At 34.3% G+C, this 22,193-nt stretch overlaps 3 protein-coding genes across 7 annotated transcripts in view; 1 reads left to right on the top strand and 2 right to left on the bottom strand.

Annotated features, from left to right (window-relative positions):
* The first annotated feature begins 7,123 nt into the window (after positions 1–7,123).
* Positions 7,124–7,809, top strand: UPB1 (transcription factor UPBEAT protein). Its single transcript, XM_021437678.1, has one exon. The coding sequence runs from the start codon at positions 7,212–7,214 to the stop codon at positions 7,608–7,610; it is 399 nt and encodes a 132-aa protein (XP_021293353.1). The 5' UTR covers positions 7,124–7,211; the 3' UTR covers positions 7,611–7,809.
* Positions 7,810–12,674: 4,865 nt separating this feature from the next.
* Positions 12,675–16,239, bottom strand: LOC110423238 (protein terminal ear1-like). The gene is given in 7 exon segments (XM_021437399.2): positions 12,675–13,307; positions 13,310–13,667; positions 13,783–13,924; positions 14,040–14,159; positions 14,339–15,044; positions 15,345–15,914; positions 15,917–16,239. Coding segments are annotated over 7 exon segments (2,100 nt in total). The 5' UTR covers positions 16,056–16,239; the 3' UTR covers positions 12,675–13,242.
* A 4,982-nt stretch (positions 16,240–21,221) lies between these two features.
* Positions 21,222–22,193, bottom strand: part of LOC110423628 (Pyridoxal-5'-phosphate-dependent enzyme family protein) — a 5,385-nt gene continuing 4,413 nt past the window's right edge. For all 5 annotated transcript variants that reach the window (XM_021437907.1, XM_021437908.1, XM_021437906.1 and 2 more), the window contains one exon: positions 21,222–21,674. In XM_021437907.1, coding sequence (XP_021293582.1) covers positions 21,437–21,674 — 238 coding nt within the window. In that variant the 3' untranslated portion in view covers positions 21,222–21,436. The remainder of the gene's footprint in view (positions 21,675–22,193) is intronic.

Genomic DNA, 22,193 nt, shown 5'->3' with positions numbered 1-22,193 from the left:
ATTTTTTATTACAAAATGATTTTTTTATTTTTTATTTTTTATTTTAAAAATATAGAATATTATTTTATAAAAATAAATTCAAATTTTTTAATATAAAATAAATAAAAATAAAATTTTTTTCTTAAATTTCTATAAAAGTCAAAGTCCAATAAATATTTAAGGAGAAAAGAGGTAATATATATGAGCATTTTGATTAATTTATTTATGTTATGAACATGCGTGCGAGTATCTATTTTTTTATATATATCCAGATTTGAATGAAGATTAAATTGGATTAAGATTAAGATTTAATCCATCTATTTAATTTTTTAATATTATATTTATTTGATAAATTCTATATAGATAAAGTATTATTAGTCTATAAATAGGCCCCTTACTTCATTTGTAAATTCTTAAATTCTCTCATAGTTGTTCTTTCAAGTTATATTTCATAACACAAATGATTGGGTTTTTTTTTTGTTTTATTAAATCAAGCAAATGACTTGATATCTCTTCGGCATTTTCATCTCTAAAAGTTAACTTAAATGTAAATTTACTATCATGTAGTATAATTTATATTTTGTCCTTTGATTGGAAAGTGAATTTGCTATTATATAGCTACTAATGAAAAATCATAAATTCTGTTTATTTCTTGAAGTGAAAACGACATCATTTGATAATTATGGTCATAAAAATGAAAAAGGTTGCCATAACAATTATAATCGTAGTGATTATATTAATCACTATTCTAAATCTAAGAATACATTTACCCATTAGAAGTGGGTAGATAATTTTAACCCATAAAAAATTGATGAATAATTTTAACCCATCTAAAATTGATTGATAATTTTAACCCACTAGACTAGAAATTGATGGATACTTTTTAACCCACCCGAAATGGATGAACACTTTTTAACTTAACGAAAGTGGACGAATACTTTTTAAATGTGGCATGAAAGGCCATTAGTCTCATATCTATTATACGTCGAAGCATCTTGTTGAGTTTTATCAAGCATCACTGAATGCTAAAAAAAAATGTAGAACTTTATCAAACATCGTTAAATGCTAAAAAAAATCAAAGTAACTTTGTTCAAGATGATTTTAACCATAACCAAGTTGATATAATACATCAAGATGATGCAAATTTTCTTATCTATCCTGAAAGAGGAATTGATCATTTCATTGATAGTTGAAATATCCAATAATGAAATTTTTTAATAGTTTGTTGATATGTTTTAGTATAACTTTATGAAAAAAATTTTATATGTTCTCATTATATTTAAATGATATATTTTTATTATGTGTTTTAATTAGTAAATTATATATTTAATGTTTTCTTATGTCAACTTGTAAGTTTCTTATTATGTATCTTTTCTTATTGAAGAAAAACATTGATATTCATCTTGTTGGATTCAAGATTAATGATGCAAATATATGTCTAGCAGACATTACTACAATGCACATTATATTTAAAGATAAGAAATATTTTTTCCACTTAACAATTGGAAAAACCAATGTTAATATAATATCCGGTAATATAAGATTAATTGAAGACCCTGGAAAAGTCAATATTTTACTATCCAAGGGAACAAACTTCATAATAGATTATGCATTATTTTCTACTACGTCTCAAAGAATTTTATTAAGTTTAAAGATGATTGTCTAAATAAATATCATACTGAGATAATGAATGAAAGAAGCATTAAATATCTTTATCTTATATCTATTATCTTGGGTAAAACATGTGTATTGGGAAAATTATCCGTTTTGTCCTCTAAAACGTACTACGAAAAAAAATAATTGAAACTCATGTTATAGTAAACTAAAAGTTCACTAATGATTTTAATATTTGGCATGATCGGTTGAGCCATCTTAGATCAATAATGATGCTAAAAATTATCAAAAATACATGTAAACATCTATTGAAAAACTAAAAGATTTTTTAATATAATGAATTCTCATGTGTTGCTTGCTTTGAAGGCAAATTAATTAAAAAGCCATCACTAGCTAAAGTTGAGAATAAATCCCTTGCATTTTTAAAACATATCCAGGGTGATTTATTTATACCCAAATATCCACTATGTGAACCATTTAAATATTTTATAATTTTAATTGATGTATCGACTAGATGGTCATATATGTACTTATTATCAACTTGTAATTTGACATTTGTAATCAGTTGTTTGCAAGCACATTTTCTTGATCATACAATCAAGACTATTCGTTTTTATTTTACAATGTTGGTAAATTTACATCTTAAGCCTTTAATGGATATTGTATATTAATTTAAATAACTATTGAATAGCCTATTGCTCATATTCATACACAAAATGGTCTAATAAAATCATTTATTAAACACTTCTAATTGATTGTAAGGCCATTGTTTATGAAATCTATAACTCCCAATTTTTATTTGAGGGCATGTCATTTTGAATGTAGCAACACTTGTCCAACAAGTTATCATAAATTCTTCTTTATGCAATTGGTTTATGGTCAGAAATCAAATATTTTTCATCTCAGAATTTTTGGATATATGGTATATGTTTCAATTACTCCACCACAACACACAAAGATGAATTTTCAAAGGGAGTTAGGAATATATATTGAATTTGAATCTCTATCTATCATTAAATACTTAGAACCCGTAACAGAATATTTATTTATAGCAAGGTTTGTCAATTGTAATTTTGATGAAATAATTTTTTTAACATTAAGAAGAGAAAATAAGCAACTAGAAAAGAAAATATTTTGGAATGTATTATTATTATTTAGTTTTGATTCTCACACAAATCAATATAAACTTAAAGTTAAAAAATATAATTTGTTTGCAAAATATAGTAAATCAATTGTTAGGCACATTTACTGACCTAAAGAGAATGACTGGATCTCATGCCATTTGCAAAAGCTCCTATTAGAATTGATGTCTATGTAGAATAAGGTACGTTAGAAGCATGGTAGACCAATCGATTCCAAAGATAAAATTCTAAAAAAAGAAAAGGAGTAAACATTCAAGATGATTAGACAAAGGAAACATAAACTCCAAAAAAAACCCCTGACATAATTAATAAAGTTTCAAAAGAAATTCAAATAGTTGAAATCATTGAAAATAAAAAGATCTCGATAAATTATGTCATGATATAAAAAGATGGAATTCAAATTAAATAAACATCAGCGATCTTTTTATATATAATATAGTGCTCAATATTATGAAAGAAAAATGAAGATTTTAAACTTATATTAATTGAACAATGTAGATATAAAAATGATTGACCAATGGGAAAAAACGTAATCAACGTATAATTGAATTTATTTGCAAAACATGAAATTTTTGAACTTGTAGTCCACACACCAAATGGTTTAAAACCAGTAGGATGTAAATGAGTATTTGTGCAAAAACAAAATTAGAAAAATGAGATTATGAAATATAAAGCATGGCATATCGTACAAAATTTTGCCTAAAGACTTAGTATTGATTATAAAGAGACATTTTCACTTGTAGTGAATGCAATTATAATTCTATTTTAATTAGTATGGCAATACATAAAAAGATTAAAAAACATCTAATGAGTATAGCTACAACCTATTTATATAGCTCACTTGATAACGATATCTATATGAAAATTCTTAAAGAATTTAAGTTGTCTGAAGCACAAAATTTGAATTCTTAAGGAATTTATTTGATTAAATTAAATAAATCTTTATATGGATTAAAGCAATCTGGACACATGTGGTATAATCGCTTTAGAAAATATTAGTTGAAAAAATATTATAAAAATGATCCTATATGACTGCGTGTTTTTAAAAAAAATTCGGATCTAAATTTGAAATAATTATTGTTTATGTTAATAACCTACACATTATTGAAACTCTTAAAAAAAAAGAACTTGAGATAATAGATCTTGGGAAAATAAATTTTTGTTTGAGTCTTTAAATTGAACACTTGACAAATGAAATTTTTGTCCACCAATCAAATTATATATCAAAAGTGCTAAAATGATTTTATTTAGAAAAAGTGCGTTCATTGAGTTCATCAATGGTTGTAAGTTCACTAAATGTGAAAAAAAGACCCTTTCCGACCTCGTGAAAATGATGAAAAACTTCTTGATCCTAAAATACTATATCTTAGTGCAATTGGAGCACTAATCTATTTTGCAAATAATACTCAACCTAATATATCATTTGCTGTAAATTTATTAGTAAGATATAGTTCTTCTTTAACTCGAAGACATTAAAATGAAATTAAACATATATTTCGATAACTCCAAGAAATAATGGACATGAGCTTATATTATTCAAATATATCAAAATCAAATTTAATTGGTTATACAGATACAGGATATTTATCTTCTTTATACAAAGCTTGACCTTAAATAAGTTGCTTATTCTATAGAGGTATGATTATTTCATAGCCTTTTTTAACACAAATTATATTTGCTACTTCTTCTAACCTCACAAAAATTTTAACAATTCATGAGGCGAGTCGTGAATGTGTCCGGTTAAAATCTGTAATATAATATATTTGAGAAATGAATGACTTGTCAACTAAGAACAAAATTCCAACAACATTATATGAAAACAATACTGCTTGCATAACACAGTTAAAGCAAGGGTATATTAAAAGCAATAAAACAAAACATATTTAGTCAAAATTCTTCTTCGCTCATGATCTTAAAGAAAAATATGATATTAGTGTTTAACAAACACAGTCAAGTGACATCTAGCAGATTTATTCACTGAAGGCCTTCTTACTGCAAAATTTGAAAAGTTGATATAAAATATTAAAATATACCGTTTTAAAGATCTTAAATAATATAGTCATTAAAAGAGTAAAATACATACTTTACTCTTTTTCTTCATTAAAGTTTTTTCCATTAGGTTTTTTTTAATAAGGTTTTTAATAAGACAATATTTCAAAAGCATATTCTTGAAAAAAATTATACACTCTTTTTCCTTTACTCGAATTTTTTATATAAGATTTTTTCTTAGTAATATTTTAATCAAGCATATTCTTAATAGAATGAATATTCAAGGAGAGTGTTATGAATATATGTGTATATATCTATTTTGTTATGTATATCTAAATTTAGATGTAGATTAAATTAGAGTAAGATTAAAATTTAATCTATCCACTCAATATCTTAATATTATTTTTATTTTTATAAATTTTATCTAGATAAAACATTATTAATCTATAAATAGGTTTTTTATTTTATTTGTAAATACATGATATTTTATCCTCATAATCTATAAATAGGGTCTTTATTTTATTTGTAAATATAAACTTTAATAAGTTTTATTTCATAATAATTTATTTTAATTTAGAGAGAAGGAAGGGTGGGAGAAAAGGGCTGAGGCGGGCGTGGTTGGGTCGGTTCCGTCACAAGGCCCACCACTACCGTTGGTTTCTTCAGTCGCCGATCATTTTTGGCACGTGGAAGTGGTCCTTCCTCATCATGCCGAAAGTGGTTACCCTATATATCAGTTAATTGTAGATTCTTTTCTTTGTTTTAAAGTTCTTATTATCTAACAGCTTTTCTTTTTCAGGATAATTATTAACGGCCGAGATGAATAGAACGGAATGAAATATTTGTTTTATTATGAATAAAATAGAGTGAAAATAGTTTAGTATTTCATAATTTGATTTACGGAGTGAGATTAAAAAAAGAAAGATTTTACCTGCATTAAAATTTGATTTACGGAGTGAGCAAATAAGCTTTGGTTTCTATCGAAAGAGAATTGGAATGAACAAGCCTTAGATAATACTAACTTATATGTTAATAACCGGTGCCGTCTCACGAGTTGAAACATACATGCATATACATATGTTGGTATTATAAAATTCCTAACAAAAGTTTAATGGATAAACAACTAAATAATGCATAGTTATGTGGCGACGGATTCATCCATGTGCCGCAGCCGTCATAGCAAATGTTTGTTATTGTAAAAATAGAGGGGGAAATATTAAGAAACAAATATGCATAAGCAGTTGCATAACAGGCTTACATCAGGAACAGAACATGCTACAATGTATACCTACCTAATCATCAGACGTGTCACTTTAAGTTTAATTTGTAGTGCTGGAAATTCAGTACAAAATGAACCATGCCTTGGCCTGTATTTAGTCACGATTGCATGTTTAAAACCACGCAATTTTAGACCTTTTTGGAACTTGATGGGTGATTAAAATCATTCTGTTTTTTTTTTTTTGTATTTGCCTGATAATTGGTTAAATATGTTTAAAAATCATACAATTATATATGAATGGCTCGATGAAAAAATATATATACGCAGCTAGTTTGTATAATTGTAGATGTAACTTGTGTTGGAACAAGGCAAACAAAAGATTCTATTGGATAACCTCAAGGTTTATAGAAAGTTGTCTAGAGGATCGGCGGCGGTGATAGATGCATGCATCTTTGTCCTTAAGATTTGTCTGGGTCAAGTTTCATGTGTACTTTGTTGTGATCAGAACATGTTCGAACATGATGTTTAGATACTTGCTTAAGAAAACAATCATCATTTTGATGGAAAATGTGGTTCATGAATGTCAGAAGAAAATCTACCTTATCCCAACATTAGGATCTAAAATGTCTACTTTTGTTTACACATATATTAACAAGCTACAGTTCAGGCGCATAAATTCCTTTATTCTTTATGCGTAGGTTTCCTCTCTGGAAACATGGGCTAACCACCATGAACGGCCAGGAGGATGGAAGTTCTTCAAACGTGGAATGCCAATGTTGATTGAGCTGGAATGAGGAAATGAAGGACCCCTATTAACATTTTTCTATGCATTGAATTTGGAAAGTGGGGAGGAATAATCCAGGGTGTTTTGATGAGATAGGGTGATTGAAGGTGGTAGTTTAAGAGGGTTGGGGTTGGTGGTGGTGTGGGATCATGTGGTTGCATGTGCATCGAGTTGGAGAACATGCCCAAAGCAACAAGCAACACGCCTAGATACACTTGGCTAGCGCTTATTCATCCATCCCATTCCCCTGGAAGCCCTCCATGAAATTGTGTACCCTTCCTGTCCCCACCATTTTTGGCTGTCATTAAATTATTTGAATTATCCTCATTGGCCACCAACCAAGTACCCAAAAATCCATATAAAAGCTCTCAATCCTGCCGTTTGTGCTGGACAAGGTCTTTGTCTTGGCAACAAAGGTTTGAAACGTGTGCTTAAAGTTTTCTTGAGAGAAGTCAGTGTGTCACCGCACCCAGAATTTTGAATCATGGGAATATCTCCACTTCCCCTCCCTTCTTCCCAGTTGAACGGTAATGGGGAAATGTCCGAGTCCAACGTGTCTTTGAGGAGCAAACTTCTGGAAGCCCAGGCCAAGAGAAGGTTGAAGGTTAAGAAGCAAAGAGTCGCTAGCAAAAGAGTAAGGCGTCTTAGGTGCACAAGGCCCAGAAGTATTTTGATGACGAGAAGGGCACGTCTAGAAGGTTCTAGAAGGCCCATGAACCATGTTGAGAAGAAGCTAAAAACCCTGAAGAAGCTAATTCCAAACAACGAGTCCATCGGCTTGGATGGGCTTTTCAGGGAGACAGCTGATTACATTTTGTCTTTGCAAATGAGGGTCGAAGTCATGCAGATTATGGTGAAAGTTTTGACAGGTTCCTATGAGTGAACAGATATATTACTCATTTGTAAAGGCTGATATCATATTCTTTTTCTTTTGTTTTTGATGTTGCTTTCACAGCCATACGAGTTTATTTTGTTAAGTCCAGGTATCTGGCTTCATGTTGTTACGATTTAACAATAGCTTGGTCGATCTATTTGTGTGAAAATGACCTTGAAATGGACACCTGAATTTTCTATTTGATCCATTTTTTTCTTCCCCACACACCTAAACCGACCAAATATTCTTCACCAATTCCTTAAACTTATGCTGCACCTCAAATTAATGTTGGGGGCAAATCCAAACAATTTGCCAGGCAAAGAAGACCCAAAACTAGAAAAATGGAGACGGAGAGTGAGAGAAGAACGGAAGTAGCGGTTTCTAGTAGTACTTTAATATAACCTTTTTATTGGGTTTCAAAATGAATTCTGATAAAAGAAAGAAAAATAATAAGATGGGTCCAAGTGGCCAACCGTGTGGCATTGATCGGCTCAAAAGGGGCCAAGTCTTTGACCACTTACCGCTCCGTCTAGTGTCTACATTCTACTCTTTGCCCTATTCATCAGTCAAACACATTCTTAATTAAATTAGCACTCATCTAAACATTCTTGGTTACGGCAAAAATGTCGCTTTGGAAAGGACAAACAACCCCGTTACTGCAAACTTTTGTCAGTCTTCTTAACTCGGATCGTTGTCAGTCTTAATGGAGCTTAAATTACTACAATACAACCCTGACTCCACCTGAGACTGGACAGGTTCCACAATCCCCAAGGATAAACCTTTACACTAATTGAATTACTGCTCCTTCCAATGTCCCATTCGTGATAAGAATGATTAATTAGACAAAATACTCTTTCTGGTATTAAGGATCAAATCACTCAAAAGTAAACAGCTATCCATTTAGGCATCAGTATCAAAGGAAGCAACATCGGCGGATGACCTCTAAACAGTGGCTTCATTGTATATGTTTTAAAAATAAAAAGTAAAAACTTGAAAAGATTATATATGGTTTAAGCAAAAAGCATAAATCTTTTAAAATTGTGACTGAAGAAGAGTGAAGACTCACAAACAGGAGTCTCATTCTGACGCTCCCACATGATGAGTATTACTCCACCTACTGCCTAACTCGGATTCGTGCCAACTTGACCACCAGAGTGTATGAGTGTGATCCTTCAACCAACAAATTAACACCCTTTCGGTGTTAAATTCTTTACTCCCCTTGACAAAAATTACAGAATAAATGTTAAAGCATGCGGTAATTTCATCCATTTGATCTCATTATAGGTAAACAATAAATGTCTATAGACTTTTTATTCAACCTAAATTTATTTTACAGCAGGACAAAAGACATAATCCAAATTACACCATGAGAGAGGTCTCGTTTTTTATTGCTCCATCGGTCCTCTGTCCTCTCCTATCTAACACATGCCGTTTGCAATGGTTCTCTACAAACCAAATTCCCTGGAAAAAGAAAAAGTAAAAAAATATTGAAAACTACACATGACAATCCTTATTCAACATGTTTTTCCCGTGAGGGTAAAATGTTTTCAAACAGACTCAATTTCTACTGTGTAGAGTATAGCATAGCCAATTACGAAATGGCATGATAACCGAAATTAATGCGCACTTTGAACCGAGACAGGGTCAGGCTTCGAACTACACAGCTGGTTTTGTAACATGGAGATGTGATTCACTTCGATTTTGTGTCTGGTAACAGGAAAGACTAGAAATTTGTCTTGTATGGAGTAGGTCAACACGGTTAAAACTTAAAACTGTCAGCATTCTTTGACAACAACGATACGAGGTTGGCCGAAAGAAAAAACAAAAACCCAAAACCCAGGCCCAAACCGACACCATAGAGCTGATGGATATAGAAGTGAGGCACGTAGCGAACAATGGATGGTCCACGTGTCGAAACCCCGCAAGCTTCATCACCAAAGCTGATTGCACAGACTGTGGCAGAGGCAGAGAGCTAGAAGACAAAGACCCAACAATGAAATTTTGAAAAGCCCCACTGTTGGGGTGGGCTCCTGCCATATTATGTGTAGTCATGGACCATGGTTCACATGGAGGGATGGCAACTTATTCAGCATGTGAGGGATGCAATCAGGCGAATTCCTTCTTTCTTGGTTCAGTGGCTATGCAAGCCGGGGCTAGCTACAAGTAGAATCCCAGCCCCATTAGTCCACCCTGCTGCAGAGGCATATAACCTTACCTGGTTATTAGGCATATGTCGTTTTGATGCTAATCTACTTTCCGAATAAAAAATATTTCTTTCGCTCATAGATAACAAAATTTAAAACTTTAAATTGAATCATAACATTCATTGATTATAATGAAAAAAGAAAATAAACAAAAGTACCGATAGGTAGGAGGGAAGAATAGAGAATAATATACTACTACCCAGATTGAGTAGCGGTTTTTTAGCCTTGTCCAAAATACAGACATTGAATGAGTGGATTAATCGTAGGAGTTTAGGCCTTAGGGTTTAAACAGGTAGAGGTGAAGGTCAAGGGCTCTTCCAAAGGCCACAAGCAGTGCCACATCATTTGCAGTCCAACGTGTCGCGGCTCAAGGGGTTTTTTTTGACTTTGTCAGCCATTCACGTGGTCTTCCCCTTTCCGAGTACATATGGTAGGACAATGTCAATATTGAATTACTACTACAATTCACGTAGATAACCGAGCCAATCCCTTCTAGCTGATGCTCTCCACCTCCCTTCTTTGTACACGTAACTTGCTTTGCCTCTTTTCTTCTCTAACTCCCATTTATTCTCTTCTATCAAGTTCCTTCGCCTTATCTCTATCTCTTATGTATCCCTTACTTCTTGTTTTCCATGTTTGTCGGATGGCGTTGTCATGTAATGAAGAAAGATATATACACAGGGCAACAAACAATGGAGCTGGTCAACCAAGTCACCTGAAATTAAACATTAATAATTCTTGAGAATATATTGCAAACAAAACCATAACACCCCACGATTTCATCCAAACTGGAAAAACGAATCAAGAGCTCTGCGAATTATAAATTTAATTTTGTTTCAAATGGATAAATTTTCCAATTTAATCATCCTCGAACGTTCTCGTCTTCTCCTTTCTTTGTATTAGTACAAAGGATACCATGAAGAATCAATCTAGTGAAATGAAAGAGGGAACCATCTCAGTCTAAGTACTCAAGCCAAGTCTTGAGCAAAAGCCAGAGATCGGCAATACAGCTTTATTAATAAGATTCAAAATTCTACTGAAATCTAGTTATTATAAGACTATTCATTGTCATCCTCAACTCTCGTTGATCCAGTTCAATTCTCGCAGTTTGCCCCCCTTTTTTTTATCAAAATTCTCTAACTCCGACACCTATCATTTTAAACATTTTAATTATTTCAATTTTATGAAATATAAATTTAAAAATTGCTTCAACCAAAGTTTTAAAGAAACAATTTTGCATAGTGTTTAAAGTTTTAAACACTTTTACAAAACAATGCTTCAGTATTTTCCAAGAAAACTACTACCAACTTCAAACTTTTTTCAACCTCAATTAACAATACCAAACTAAGCCTTCGTCTTTCATAATTAGGTAGTAATGTATAAACTTGATTTGTTATTAATTAAAATATTATATCACTTATTTTGCTAATCTTGTTTTATGTTATTTGGAATTAATTTTATTTTATTTTTTTCTTAAAAAAAGGGAGAATTCAAGCTTAATGTTTTAAATAAAAATATATGTATCTATTATTGAGTTAAATGTTAACTGAAATTATAGCATTCTCGTCTTTGATATCATATTTATTTACAAAGTCATGTTGCATCAAACATTTATCTACTTATTTACATTTAAAAAAAAAATAGACAGTAAATTCCGATGATATTAGAAAGTTCATCCTTTCATCAGCCCCCACAATAAGGAAAAGAAAAGGTCCATTTCAGTTTCATACTGACAAAAGCCGGTTCTCCGAAGTTAACACAAAATGATACTCGAACTTTAAAAGTGGAAACAAACCATAGCAAGCTGCAAGCTTACCAGAAAAAAGAAAAAAAAAAAAAAAGGAACTTTAGACAACTGTTGTTATTAACAAAATTTCAATTTAGATATTCTTCAAATTAAGGTCATTTCTCACCTTTTGTGGATCACCGGAGTGAAATTAAACTTAGCTAATTTCTATATATAATAAGATTTGATATGAGAAACAATGCAGTTACTTATATACTAATAATACTAGTTAGCCATGTTTTCCTTGTATACCAATAATGTCAAATCACATCTTACCTCTAGAAATAGAATCATATTGACCCATCAATTCTTTGCCAACTTATAAGTTGTTCATTTTCTTTATTAAGTGATTTTTTTAACTAATACTTATAATATTAATATCAGAGAAAATCGAATCCATTTTTTAGATAAAGAAATATACATGCATTTATCGTTAGATAAAAAGCTTAATGCAACTTTTAGTTCAAATACAGTACGCATCGGTTTCTGATTAATCAATAACTTTTGATTCAACGCCTGATTTATCCTTGTATTAATTACCGCATTCAAAGTAAAATATTTTCATAAATAACTCAGTAATTAACAATGATATTTGAAATACTGGCTCCATGACAAAAACCCATTTGATATCTAAATAGGTGCAATGCTATATTTGTTTTTCCTGATTACAGTGCTATATGCCATGTTGATTCTTTGATTAGTGGAACTTAAATTTATTATTGCTAAACTCCGTTACAATTGGAAGCGTAAGCGAAATGAGTAAACTAAAAGTTGGCTGTAAAAATGAAAGTGAGTTTGAGGTCTGCTGCGCCCAAGAAACACTAGCGAATAAGCCCAAATGCTGAACACACAGGGTGTACTTCGGCAGGCTACAAGCGAAAAAAGACAGGCAACCACTGCAAAAAAGTATTAGCAACAGTAGGGAAACAGTCACGTACTGCCCGCCTTTCGAACAATAGTAGAAGAAGCTCTCTTTATCCATTGGTCTATACCTTCATTCCTCAACAAAAACAACTAAAAAACACAAAACTAGCATCATAGATGGAGAGAGATGCATGCTTTAATTTTTTCGATATACATAATCCTTTAAAATTAAATGAAAAAAAACTATGAGAATCACACAAGTCAAAAATTTCGAAACAAAAACAGATAAAGCGGTTAAGCTGGTGGTAACAGTACAATTTTGAAGCTAAATTTAAAAAACATAATACAAAAAAAAAATCTAAGGCTACACTACATTTCTTTATCATGCTCATTAAGGAAGTCATGAGGGAGTAAATGGAGGTGATGATGGTCCAGCCAGCCAACCTGAAAGAGGAAAAAGAGAGAGATATGACAGAAAGCCTTAGGCTGGCGGTGGGTTGGGCAGCTATATAAGAGAGGCTCGGTGCTCAACAAGCACCCCATTGGGCATTGGTTGGTGCAGCCAATTCCAACAGCAAACACAGCTGTGAATGGACACTGCCTTGGTTGCAGTAAACAAAGATTATATTGTATTCATATTTCACTTCTTCATGACTTCCCATATAATAGTAGTAGTAAATGTCACAAAGAGATAAAATTTTTTGCTTCAAGGGCTGTTCAGGGTTCAGGCCACAACACTGCACCAATCCTTCCTTTTCTTTGTTTTTCTTTATCCTTTTTCCTTTATTTAATCATGACTAACATCGCCGCCGTTTGGCCTTTGGCTGCTGATGCCGTTACTGAGGGCTTCTCCTGCTGGTCAACAGTATCAGAATCACAGTAGTTGAAATGATTGGTGTCGCTGGCATTACTTTCTTGAGGCGTATTTGCACTTCCGCCACCACCATCACCAGGCACCTTATCATCATTAAAACCCTCATCAACGCTATGACCATCATCATCATCATCGTCATCTTCTTCTTCATTAGCGTTGGCGGAGGGACCGCTTATGACAGGCTGCAGCTGCTGCTGCTGCTGCTTTTGACCAACAATAGGAAGTGGCTCAGACAGTTGTTTCCCGTCTCGAGGTGGCGAAAAAACTACCGGCAGATAGTGATCCATTTCGCAAGGGAATTTTGAGTTCCTAAAATGTTCTTTCAACGCTTCCAAGCCCTAATTTTTAATCAATTGAAAAAAAGCATATCCAAAAAGAGAAAATTAATCCCGTATGAATTATAAGGCTTAAAAGAGTGAACGTATTGGGGGTAAAAAAAAAAAAAAAACAAACCTGAACCCTTGCGTAAGTGACTTCACAGATTTTTCTGGAGTTGAAAACTTCCCAGTGCTGATGATGGAAAGCCTTGTAGAGTCTCCATGTTGCTTGTGGGGATGTCATGTTCACAAATCCATATCCCACATTACACTTGTTGCTGTTTTTTATTTCAAAATATAACAATTCAAAGCAAAATAATGTTCGTAAATAAGTTATACAAATAATCATCAGTTTTCATACACCATAAAATCAATGGGGATAAGAAAAATTACTTAAAATCAATGGGGAGGTACACGAAATCGTAAGAAGATAAGGGCTGCTCGTCCCCGTCCGCAATCTGCTCGTTGCAGTGAATACAGTGATTGTCCAGCATGTTCAACAACAATTTCTGACTGCAACATGCCAAATTCAAACACACAAGAACCTCCGCATAATTACAAATAAGCAATAATTTAAAAGAACAAGAATGAATGAAAATTTTCACAAAAAAATTCCCTACATTTTAACAAGAAACGAAAAATGCAATCATTTAATTTTCTATCGAAGCAGCAGTAAGTAAAAAGCGACTAACCTATACTTGTTGGGTATGTTCTTGATCATAACTGTGGTCCTGGAATCTTTACGACTAGATTCCACCATGGCATCTTCACTTATAAGGAAACGAGGATCAAACTTCTTTGCTTGTCTTCCTTTCCATGGCCTGCCCCTACACTGCTGCTGCTTACTGGCATTGCTAATACTCACGGTCGACAGGTTGTTTTGGTTCTTCTTCGCATTCTTCCTAGGACCTCCACCACCAACCTTCTCTTCGACCACTGACGCTTCAACCGAAGCTTTGCTGTTGCTATTCCCATTAGGGTTTCCCTTACCAGAATTAGACGCTTTCTTCGTTGGCGATTGGCTTTGAGAAAGAAATGAACGAGGAGGAATGTTCGAAGAAAATCTACCGGAGAATTTGCGAGACAATGAAGCTGGAGGAGGAGGAGGCGGCGCCGGGGGAGAAGATGGGTACTCCGAATTTCTTGTATGGTAATTGTTGGTCGTCAATGAAATATTATCAGCGCAGGCTGCAAATGCGTTAACGTTGGAGGCGTTGTTAGCGTTGAAGAACTTCCTGCTGTATCCTCCAGGTCGACTAAATTCAATCACAACTTGCTTCCCATTAATTTCTTTTCCATTCATTTCTCTTAAAGCCTTAGCCGCATCTCTTACATCAAAAAACTCCACAAACTTTTGGTGCTTCTTCAATGGTGTCTCTCTCAGTTCCTTCACGGGACCTAACAACAAAGTAAAAAAATATACAAAATGAATTGAAGAAAACCAACGGAAAGGAAGAATTTAAAGAAGGGATGAAACCATATTCATAAATATCCAAAAAGGCTGTTCCTCCTTTTTGGTAGTGAGAGACGATACTAATTAAACAGGCAAAAAGGAAAACCGAAAAAAAAAATTAGATAAAGACTCATCGACTTGAAACAACAAAAACCAAAGAAGACAAGACAACTTAAGTACCAATCAAACCCTTTTCAACTCTCCTTTTTTGAAACAAAGAGAAAAGGTGGAGAAGCAAAACTTACCATAAGCTTGGAAAATCTCTTTAAGTTTAGAAGTGGAAACGCCGGGGTCCAAGTTGAAAACCACAACAGTTCCTTGATTATTCCCGTCAGGAACAGCATTACTTGCCGGAATAATAAAGTGGGCCCAAACAGCTCGTCCTGCTATAAGTCCACGCGCAGAAGGAGGCAGTGGGGCACACGCGTTAATCTCTACTGGTTCACACCCGGCAGCAGCTGCAACATACTGGTTCCGAACCCTGGTTTGTTGTTGCATGTGCTGCTCTCGTATTTCCTTCAACGCATTCTCCGCATGCCTCAGATCGTAGAAATGAACGGTCACGATCCCTTCTCCGACTCTTTCCATCTGGACCCCACGTACTTCCCCGAAAACTTCCAATTCTTTCCTCACTTTAGACTCGCTAACATCGCATGGGACCAACGTCAACACTAAAGCCCTCGTTGCCGCCGCCGTCGGAGGTGGCAGTGGCGGCTGCGGGGCAACCACCATGGAAGATATAACATACGCCGTTGGTGCCGGTGCAGGTACGGGCGCATGGAACTGTGCTACGCCGCCATCGCAAAACGGCACGCTGGAGGCGTAGCGTACGGGTAGTAAAGTTGGGGTGGTCTGAAGAGAGGAATTTGGGTTGGCAAACGTGGGTTTGTGCTGGCCAAATCTTGCGCTGTTGGGTCAAGGTTTCCAGGGAACCGGACCGGACCGGTGTCCCCCATGGCTGTTTCGGGGCTGAGAACCAGTAGGCAAGACTCAAGAGAAAGAAAACAAGAACCTATTCTTCGGCTTGACAAAAAAAAGCTGAGAATTTAGTTATCGGGAAGCTGTTTTTCTAAGTTGAGCCTAGCAAAGTTAAAAAACTGGGTAAACATTTTGGTTTTTTTTTTTTTGTTTATTGGCTGTTTTTTCCATCTTCAAAAGCCTTTGATTCAAAGGAGAGAAGGGGGGTTTTGGTTTCCTTTTTGCTATACTTTCTTACCAAGGCAAAAGTTGCCGAAAATGTCGTTTGCCACCTCACGGAAAACATGAATTTACGGAGACGCCCCCCTTTATCTGCTCCTCCTGGCGATTTGGGGGCGATGAAGAATGTGAGCCGTACACGTGGTGATGGGGACGAATGTGTGTGGGTTGCCAAAAACTGGACTGGGGTAATAATTGCCCTGATGCATGGTACTTTTCATGTTGGTATTTTTGACTACTCGTATGCTTTATTTGTACACCCTCCCTACCCCCTTATTAAGTCTTTTGTCCGACTCCTCCACCGGCCTTTTCTTCTCATCTTTTGCCACCCTTCCCTCCCAACATCTAATTTTGCATTTTGGACTATGTTTTTATGCCCAAACCTTATTTCTTAGGATAGAAAAAAAGAGGACTTTTTAAGGTTGGTGGGTGGCAAAAATTCAACTCTAAATATTTAGCTTTGGTTTTAGTTTTAGTTTTAAGTTTTAGTTTGGGACATCACTTGTCGCCCTTAGTCAAGTTTTTGGTAGGGGTGGAGTTAGTATGGTAATACGGAAGCTGTGCAGGTTAAATCATCAGTCATTAAACATGCTATTACCTTTTTATGTGTAGCTTACTCTTTATGGCAAAAGTCTGAACTAAGTCTCTGCATGTAATTACCAACTATATATTTAATTCATATAAGGAAGATTTAATATATGACAGAAGAGACTAGAGAGAATGTGAAGAACAAAAAACGAAAACATTCAAATGAAGTGGGACACTCCAGTTGTCTTAAGCCCAATGCCCAGATTTATCCCATCACCTTCCTTATAAAAACAAAGAAGGAGAAGAAAAAGAAACATCTGAATTTTTTGTTTTATTCACTGCAAAATGGAGGGAATTTATTACTACTATCAAAACTAATTGGCTTGACGGAAACAGGCTAAAAAAGCTGAAGAAGCAAACTTCAATCTCAACACTTTGAAGTACTTTAATTACATCCCGAGGCCCTAGGATGTGTACAACAAATCGTTTGAGTTAGCGAGTGGGTGGATTCGATATCTTGTTTATGTTGTGTGCATCTCATAAATTGAAATGACGGCATTTGATCAGAAAGCAGACACATTGCTTGGGATTAAATGCATGAAATCTTGCACAACAACAAGATTTCAATCAAATCTCTGAAAGAATATGAAATGATTCCTACCCTCGCAATGTCATGCATTTAAAGAATTTGACTACTTGACTTGCTTGATACGCAAATAATTTCTCTTTTTGAGATTGACAGACGAGAAAGAGAGAGAGAGGAAAAATTAAGGAGAAAATGTGTTCCTAGAACCATTCTTCGATAAATCAAGGAGTGGATGGTAGCAATAGTAATAGTGTTTATGGTGAACAAATTATTTGGGCATCGGCTTCGGCCCGTGTTCAGCACACGTGCGTCATTTTTATATATTTAGTCTTCTCTTAAAAGTAAATTTCTAAGGTCTTTGGTTTGCATTCCAACATGAGATTGATTCCAATGCCCACCTTAATCCGTGTATTTTAATTTTGTCTTTTGCTGCTTTGCACGCTCATGTCTCCCCTTCCACGTCCTCTTGTTTTTCTTCGACAATATCTTTGCTCTCTTCAAAACACTATCGAATTCAAATACCTATGCTTGCCCTTTACATGGATTTTTCCTCCTTTCCATGCAATAGTATTAAGTATATGTTTTTGCCAATCTTACATGTTTGAATGTTGGTGCATCATGAAATTTATTAAAGAAAACATTCACTGGTGAGTATGATTTTATTGACTTACCAACTTCTTCAAATCTTAAATATGAATGAGTGGAAACAAGATTTGTGATGCGAAGCAAAAGCTTATCATGGTAATAACAATATATTTTTTAAAAAAAAGTGCACGAGAAATGTAGAAGAATATTAGCTCGTGACATTGGCTAAATTTATAAATAATGTGGGTAGCTGAGTAGCTTTTGCAAGGGGTATGTTCCCCATTGTTGCCACACGAATTCATGGGCCACTAAGTGTAGTATGTAAAAGGGAGGTAAAGGGAGCACAAAAAGTACGTGAAAGGGATGTTTCTTTCTCTGCCCCCAGAGCCCACCATTTTTTATGGAGATTACACTATAAAGACTTGCTGTATTGGGTTGCGGACGCTTACCAGACATTCTATTTGCTGGAGCCAGGAGCCTCCATTCCACACACTAGCCTTTACATTATCTTGCATAGGAGAAAAGCTAAAAACATTAACAAAAAACAGTCCCATACCTAGTTGTTTTTCTTTATTTATATAAGATTATATAGAGATTAGATCCTAAGAAAATAAAGCCAAGTGCAGAAACTAAACAACATAACATTAATGTTGGATGATACTCGTACATAATAAGATTTCAATTTAAAATATAAAAGATTTGGGATCTCTTCTTCACTGCTGAGACCAAATTTCATTAACAATCTTGCCATCCCATACCTAATTGAAAGAAATATTGAAAACAAAAATAGGTAAGATTCATCTTACAATCCAATAATAATAGTGATTTGAAAAAAAAAAAAAAAAGAAATATTAGGAAATTATTCCTAAGCAGAATCTTGATAAATCTAATTTTCATTCCAAAATCATATTTTAGCTTATATTACTCTTCATGATATTTGTTTCCCACTAAACTAAGTATATTACACAATATTAAATAACAATTAACTTATAAATAGTGCATAGCTAACATTTGGGTGGAGGTTCGTTTATAATGAACATATATTCATAATTCTGTTAATATAAAGTATTAATAAAAAAATATTTTATACATCTTTACGAAAGAAATTAGAAGGTTGACACATACTTCATTAAGGTGATAGAATAAAATATTTATTATTCTTCACCCTAAAATATTTATTATATTTAAACAGTTAAGTGATGGATATAATAATACTCATAAATATTATTCTGTTAAAAAGAATTGGGTGAAGAAATAAAAGAATTGGAAAATGTAAAGAGATGTAAATGATAATTTACTGGAAGTGCGGTGATGGAAATGAAGTGCGTGCGGAACTTGAGTTTGATTGACTAAGGTATAAGTCGTACTAGATAGGAATAGGATTTTGCCTATTTGGTTGTTTATGCGTACATGGAATGGAAGTGAATGTTCAAAGGAATTTCAGCGGAGACAAAGGGGACCATGGGAGATAGGACCGGACCATCCTCGTGTGCCCACCCCCCTGTTACCAGGGATCTTGTTCGTGGCCCTTGGGTGCCTAAAAAGGGTTTAAAACCCACCCATGCTACAACATCGCTGTTTGTTTGCTGCTATATGCTAGTGCCTCCTGCTTTGTTAAATAATGCCCATCAACGATGGAAGGCATCGCCAACTAAAACCTCGAACTTCGTGTGCGCAATAAGGAGCTTGCTATGTCGTGTCCTGTCACCGTGGCGAGTCGATTCATTTGCAGTTTGCTGGAACAAAAGGGGTTTGGTTCCGCCTGAGATATATTTTCAATTTTTGATTTTCTAGACTGTAAGATATGGCTTTTAACCTTTTGAAGGGTGTAATTGTATTATAATCATAATCATGGGGTAACCCCTTTTCAATTAAAACAAAACGCTATGATCAAGATTGTTGTTGGATTATAAAATTATGACCAAATGAAACCAATTAAAAAAAACGCAAGCTCTCCACTTTAGATTATTAAATATGGCTTCTCTTCTCCCCAGATTTAAAAGTCTCGGACAGAGGGAGGAGCTTGATATATACATAAATGTTATGGCCATCAATGAGTGAAACTATGCAGAAAAGATGGGTTTCAGTCGCTCGTTTTTCGATTTAATGGAATCTGGCCTAACTGCTGTCTTTCATCCACAGATGGGATGCCTAATTCCTCCATTTGCTTCTTCTAACAGCCAACAATTTCATGTGTCAGCCCCTGCCCCGCCCTTACATGCATACACACACACACACACACACACACAAAACATACAAAACAAATATTAGCTAGAACTGCTGCTACTGTTTATTCCCATAGCATTAACTGTGTCGATTCGATATCAAGAACAATTGCTCCAATAAATTTATAATCGGGGAAGGTGCAACATTAGAGTAGACGATTGGGAAAGTCAGTTTCTAGCAGTAACAAGTCAAAAATACGTTGGGGTGGCTACGTAAATCATGTTCATTATTGTATAAGCTTGATGAGGGAGAGAGATTGGCCTTAACCCATCGTTTGTTGTGAATGAGATATGACCTTTAGGTAGTGGTATTTAGCAGGGCCCTAGCTTTATCGTAATGCAGCTTTATGTCCTTTCCTTTCAGAAATATCAACATCTTCGGCTCCAACATCCCTCAACTTGCATTCCGAAGACTGATTGCAGCTGTGCTGTTACGAACTTACAGCCTGATACTCGTAAGTGAGCATGAAAAGTTTGGGCCAGTTTAATGGGCAACTGAACCATGACAATACCACATTTTGATAAAAAGAAAAGGTGAGGGGTATTTTGCAAAATCAAGATCAATATTGGCAGGTTCCTGTCCTGCTTCAGTGAATTCATAGCTTCAAGTAGGGTATGAAAGAAATGAAAATTGTACTATTCTTTTGAGGCTCCCACAGCATTAAACTCCTGTCATTCAAAACCCAAAAATTAAGATCATGATGTGCAGAGTGAATGGGCCATCCGTGTCACATATTATTTACTATGTCAGTTTTCTGAAACTACACAGCTATTACTCCAGTTTGGACACACATAGAGCCCACCATGATTGGCTTCAGCAAACAAAAACTTGGACATTCAAACCTTTCTGCCAGAGGGCTTCATTACCTTGACTCCTAACTGTAGAAACAAATTCAAGTCTAATAAATTCAGTAAACGCTCAACATTCAACATTCTAATTATGAAACGACACATAACTAGCATCCTCAGCATTCTAGAATTAGAATGATACCTCAGCGTCCTAGAATTAGAAAGATACAACTTTATAAACTTACTTGCCAAGTCAAATATACCATATTCTACACAAAATGAATACACTAAATTTTGGTTAAACCTCCGTATAATAGGAACCCTTATTTGTCTCTCTTTCCCTTTTTCTGTTACTCTGCTCCCACACCAAAATTAATACAAACCTCTTATGGAGAAAATAGAGTTGGAAATAATAACATACAAAAAATTAACTCTTTGTTACATCGTTGAGCATACCGAAGTATGATTTGTACCTCTGTGCTAATCCAAACATTCCAAGTGTGCCGCCAGTGTGAAGCATCACCACATCGGCATCTCCGTGTGCAGTGGTAATTTGTGTTGCCATTTCCCAAGCGGCTAAGGTATAGACAGGATCCACTAGAATACCAGTTTTCTGTGCAATTTGCTGGCAAGCCTCTATTTCCCCTTCCAAAATGTTGCCAAATCTATGAGAAAGAAAGAGCAAAAATGTAATCAAAACAGATTCAGCTGGGAAACAAAAAGCTATTTCTCTAAAAATAAATAACAAAACATATACTTTATCATCAAACATTCCTATTAGTAACTCATTATTTTTAAACAATCTTCATGCCTTTCTTATAGCATTAGATAGCTTCAGGGATGCTCCCGCATCACTTCAGCAACTGTTGCAAATTGATTGGACAAGGCAATTGAATTCTCTTTCTCTTAATGATGTTTGTAAGACCTAGGTTTCATTGCTTCTCCCTTCATTCTTTCAATTATAAGTGATTCAAAAGAAAATATATACGAATACCACCAAATCTAAATCAAATACAACAAGAAATTGCAGTAAATGGCCGAAAATTTGTCTTTTGTCAAGAGTTCTTCATAACTCTGCAGCGCCACCAACATTTAAATTATAAAGAATGGAATAAATGGAAACAAATGGATGGACAGTTCCAAGCTTTATGTTCAATGGACGTAAATTAATATAAATATATATA

This window comes from Theobroma umbraticum, unplaced genomic scaffold (assembly GCF_002168275.2).
Source record: "Theobroma umbraticum cultivar Fairchild unplaced genomic scaffold, ASM216827v3 scaffold_20.0, whole genome shotgun sequence".
Classification (NCBI taxonomy): Eukaryota; Viridiplantae; Streptophyta; class Magnoliopsida; order Malvales; family Malvaceae; genus Theobroma; species Theobroma umbraticum.
The sequence above is the reverse complement of the archived record's forward strand: the minus strand, read 5'-3'. Positions and strand labels throughout refer to the sequence as shown.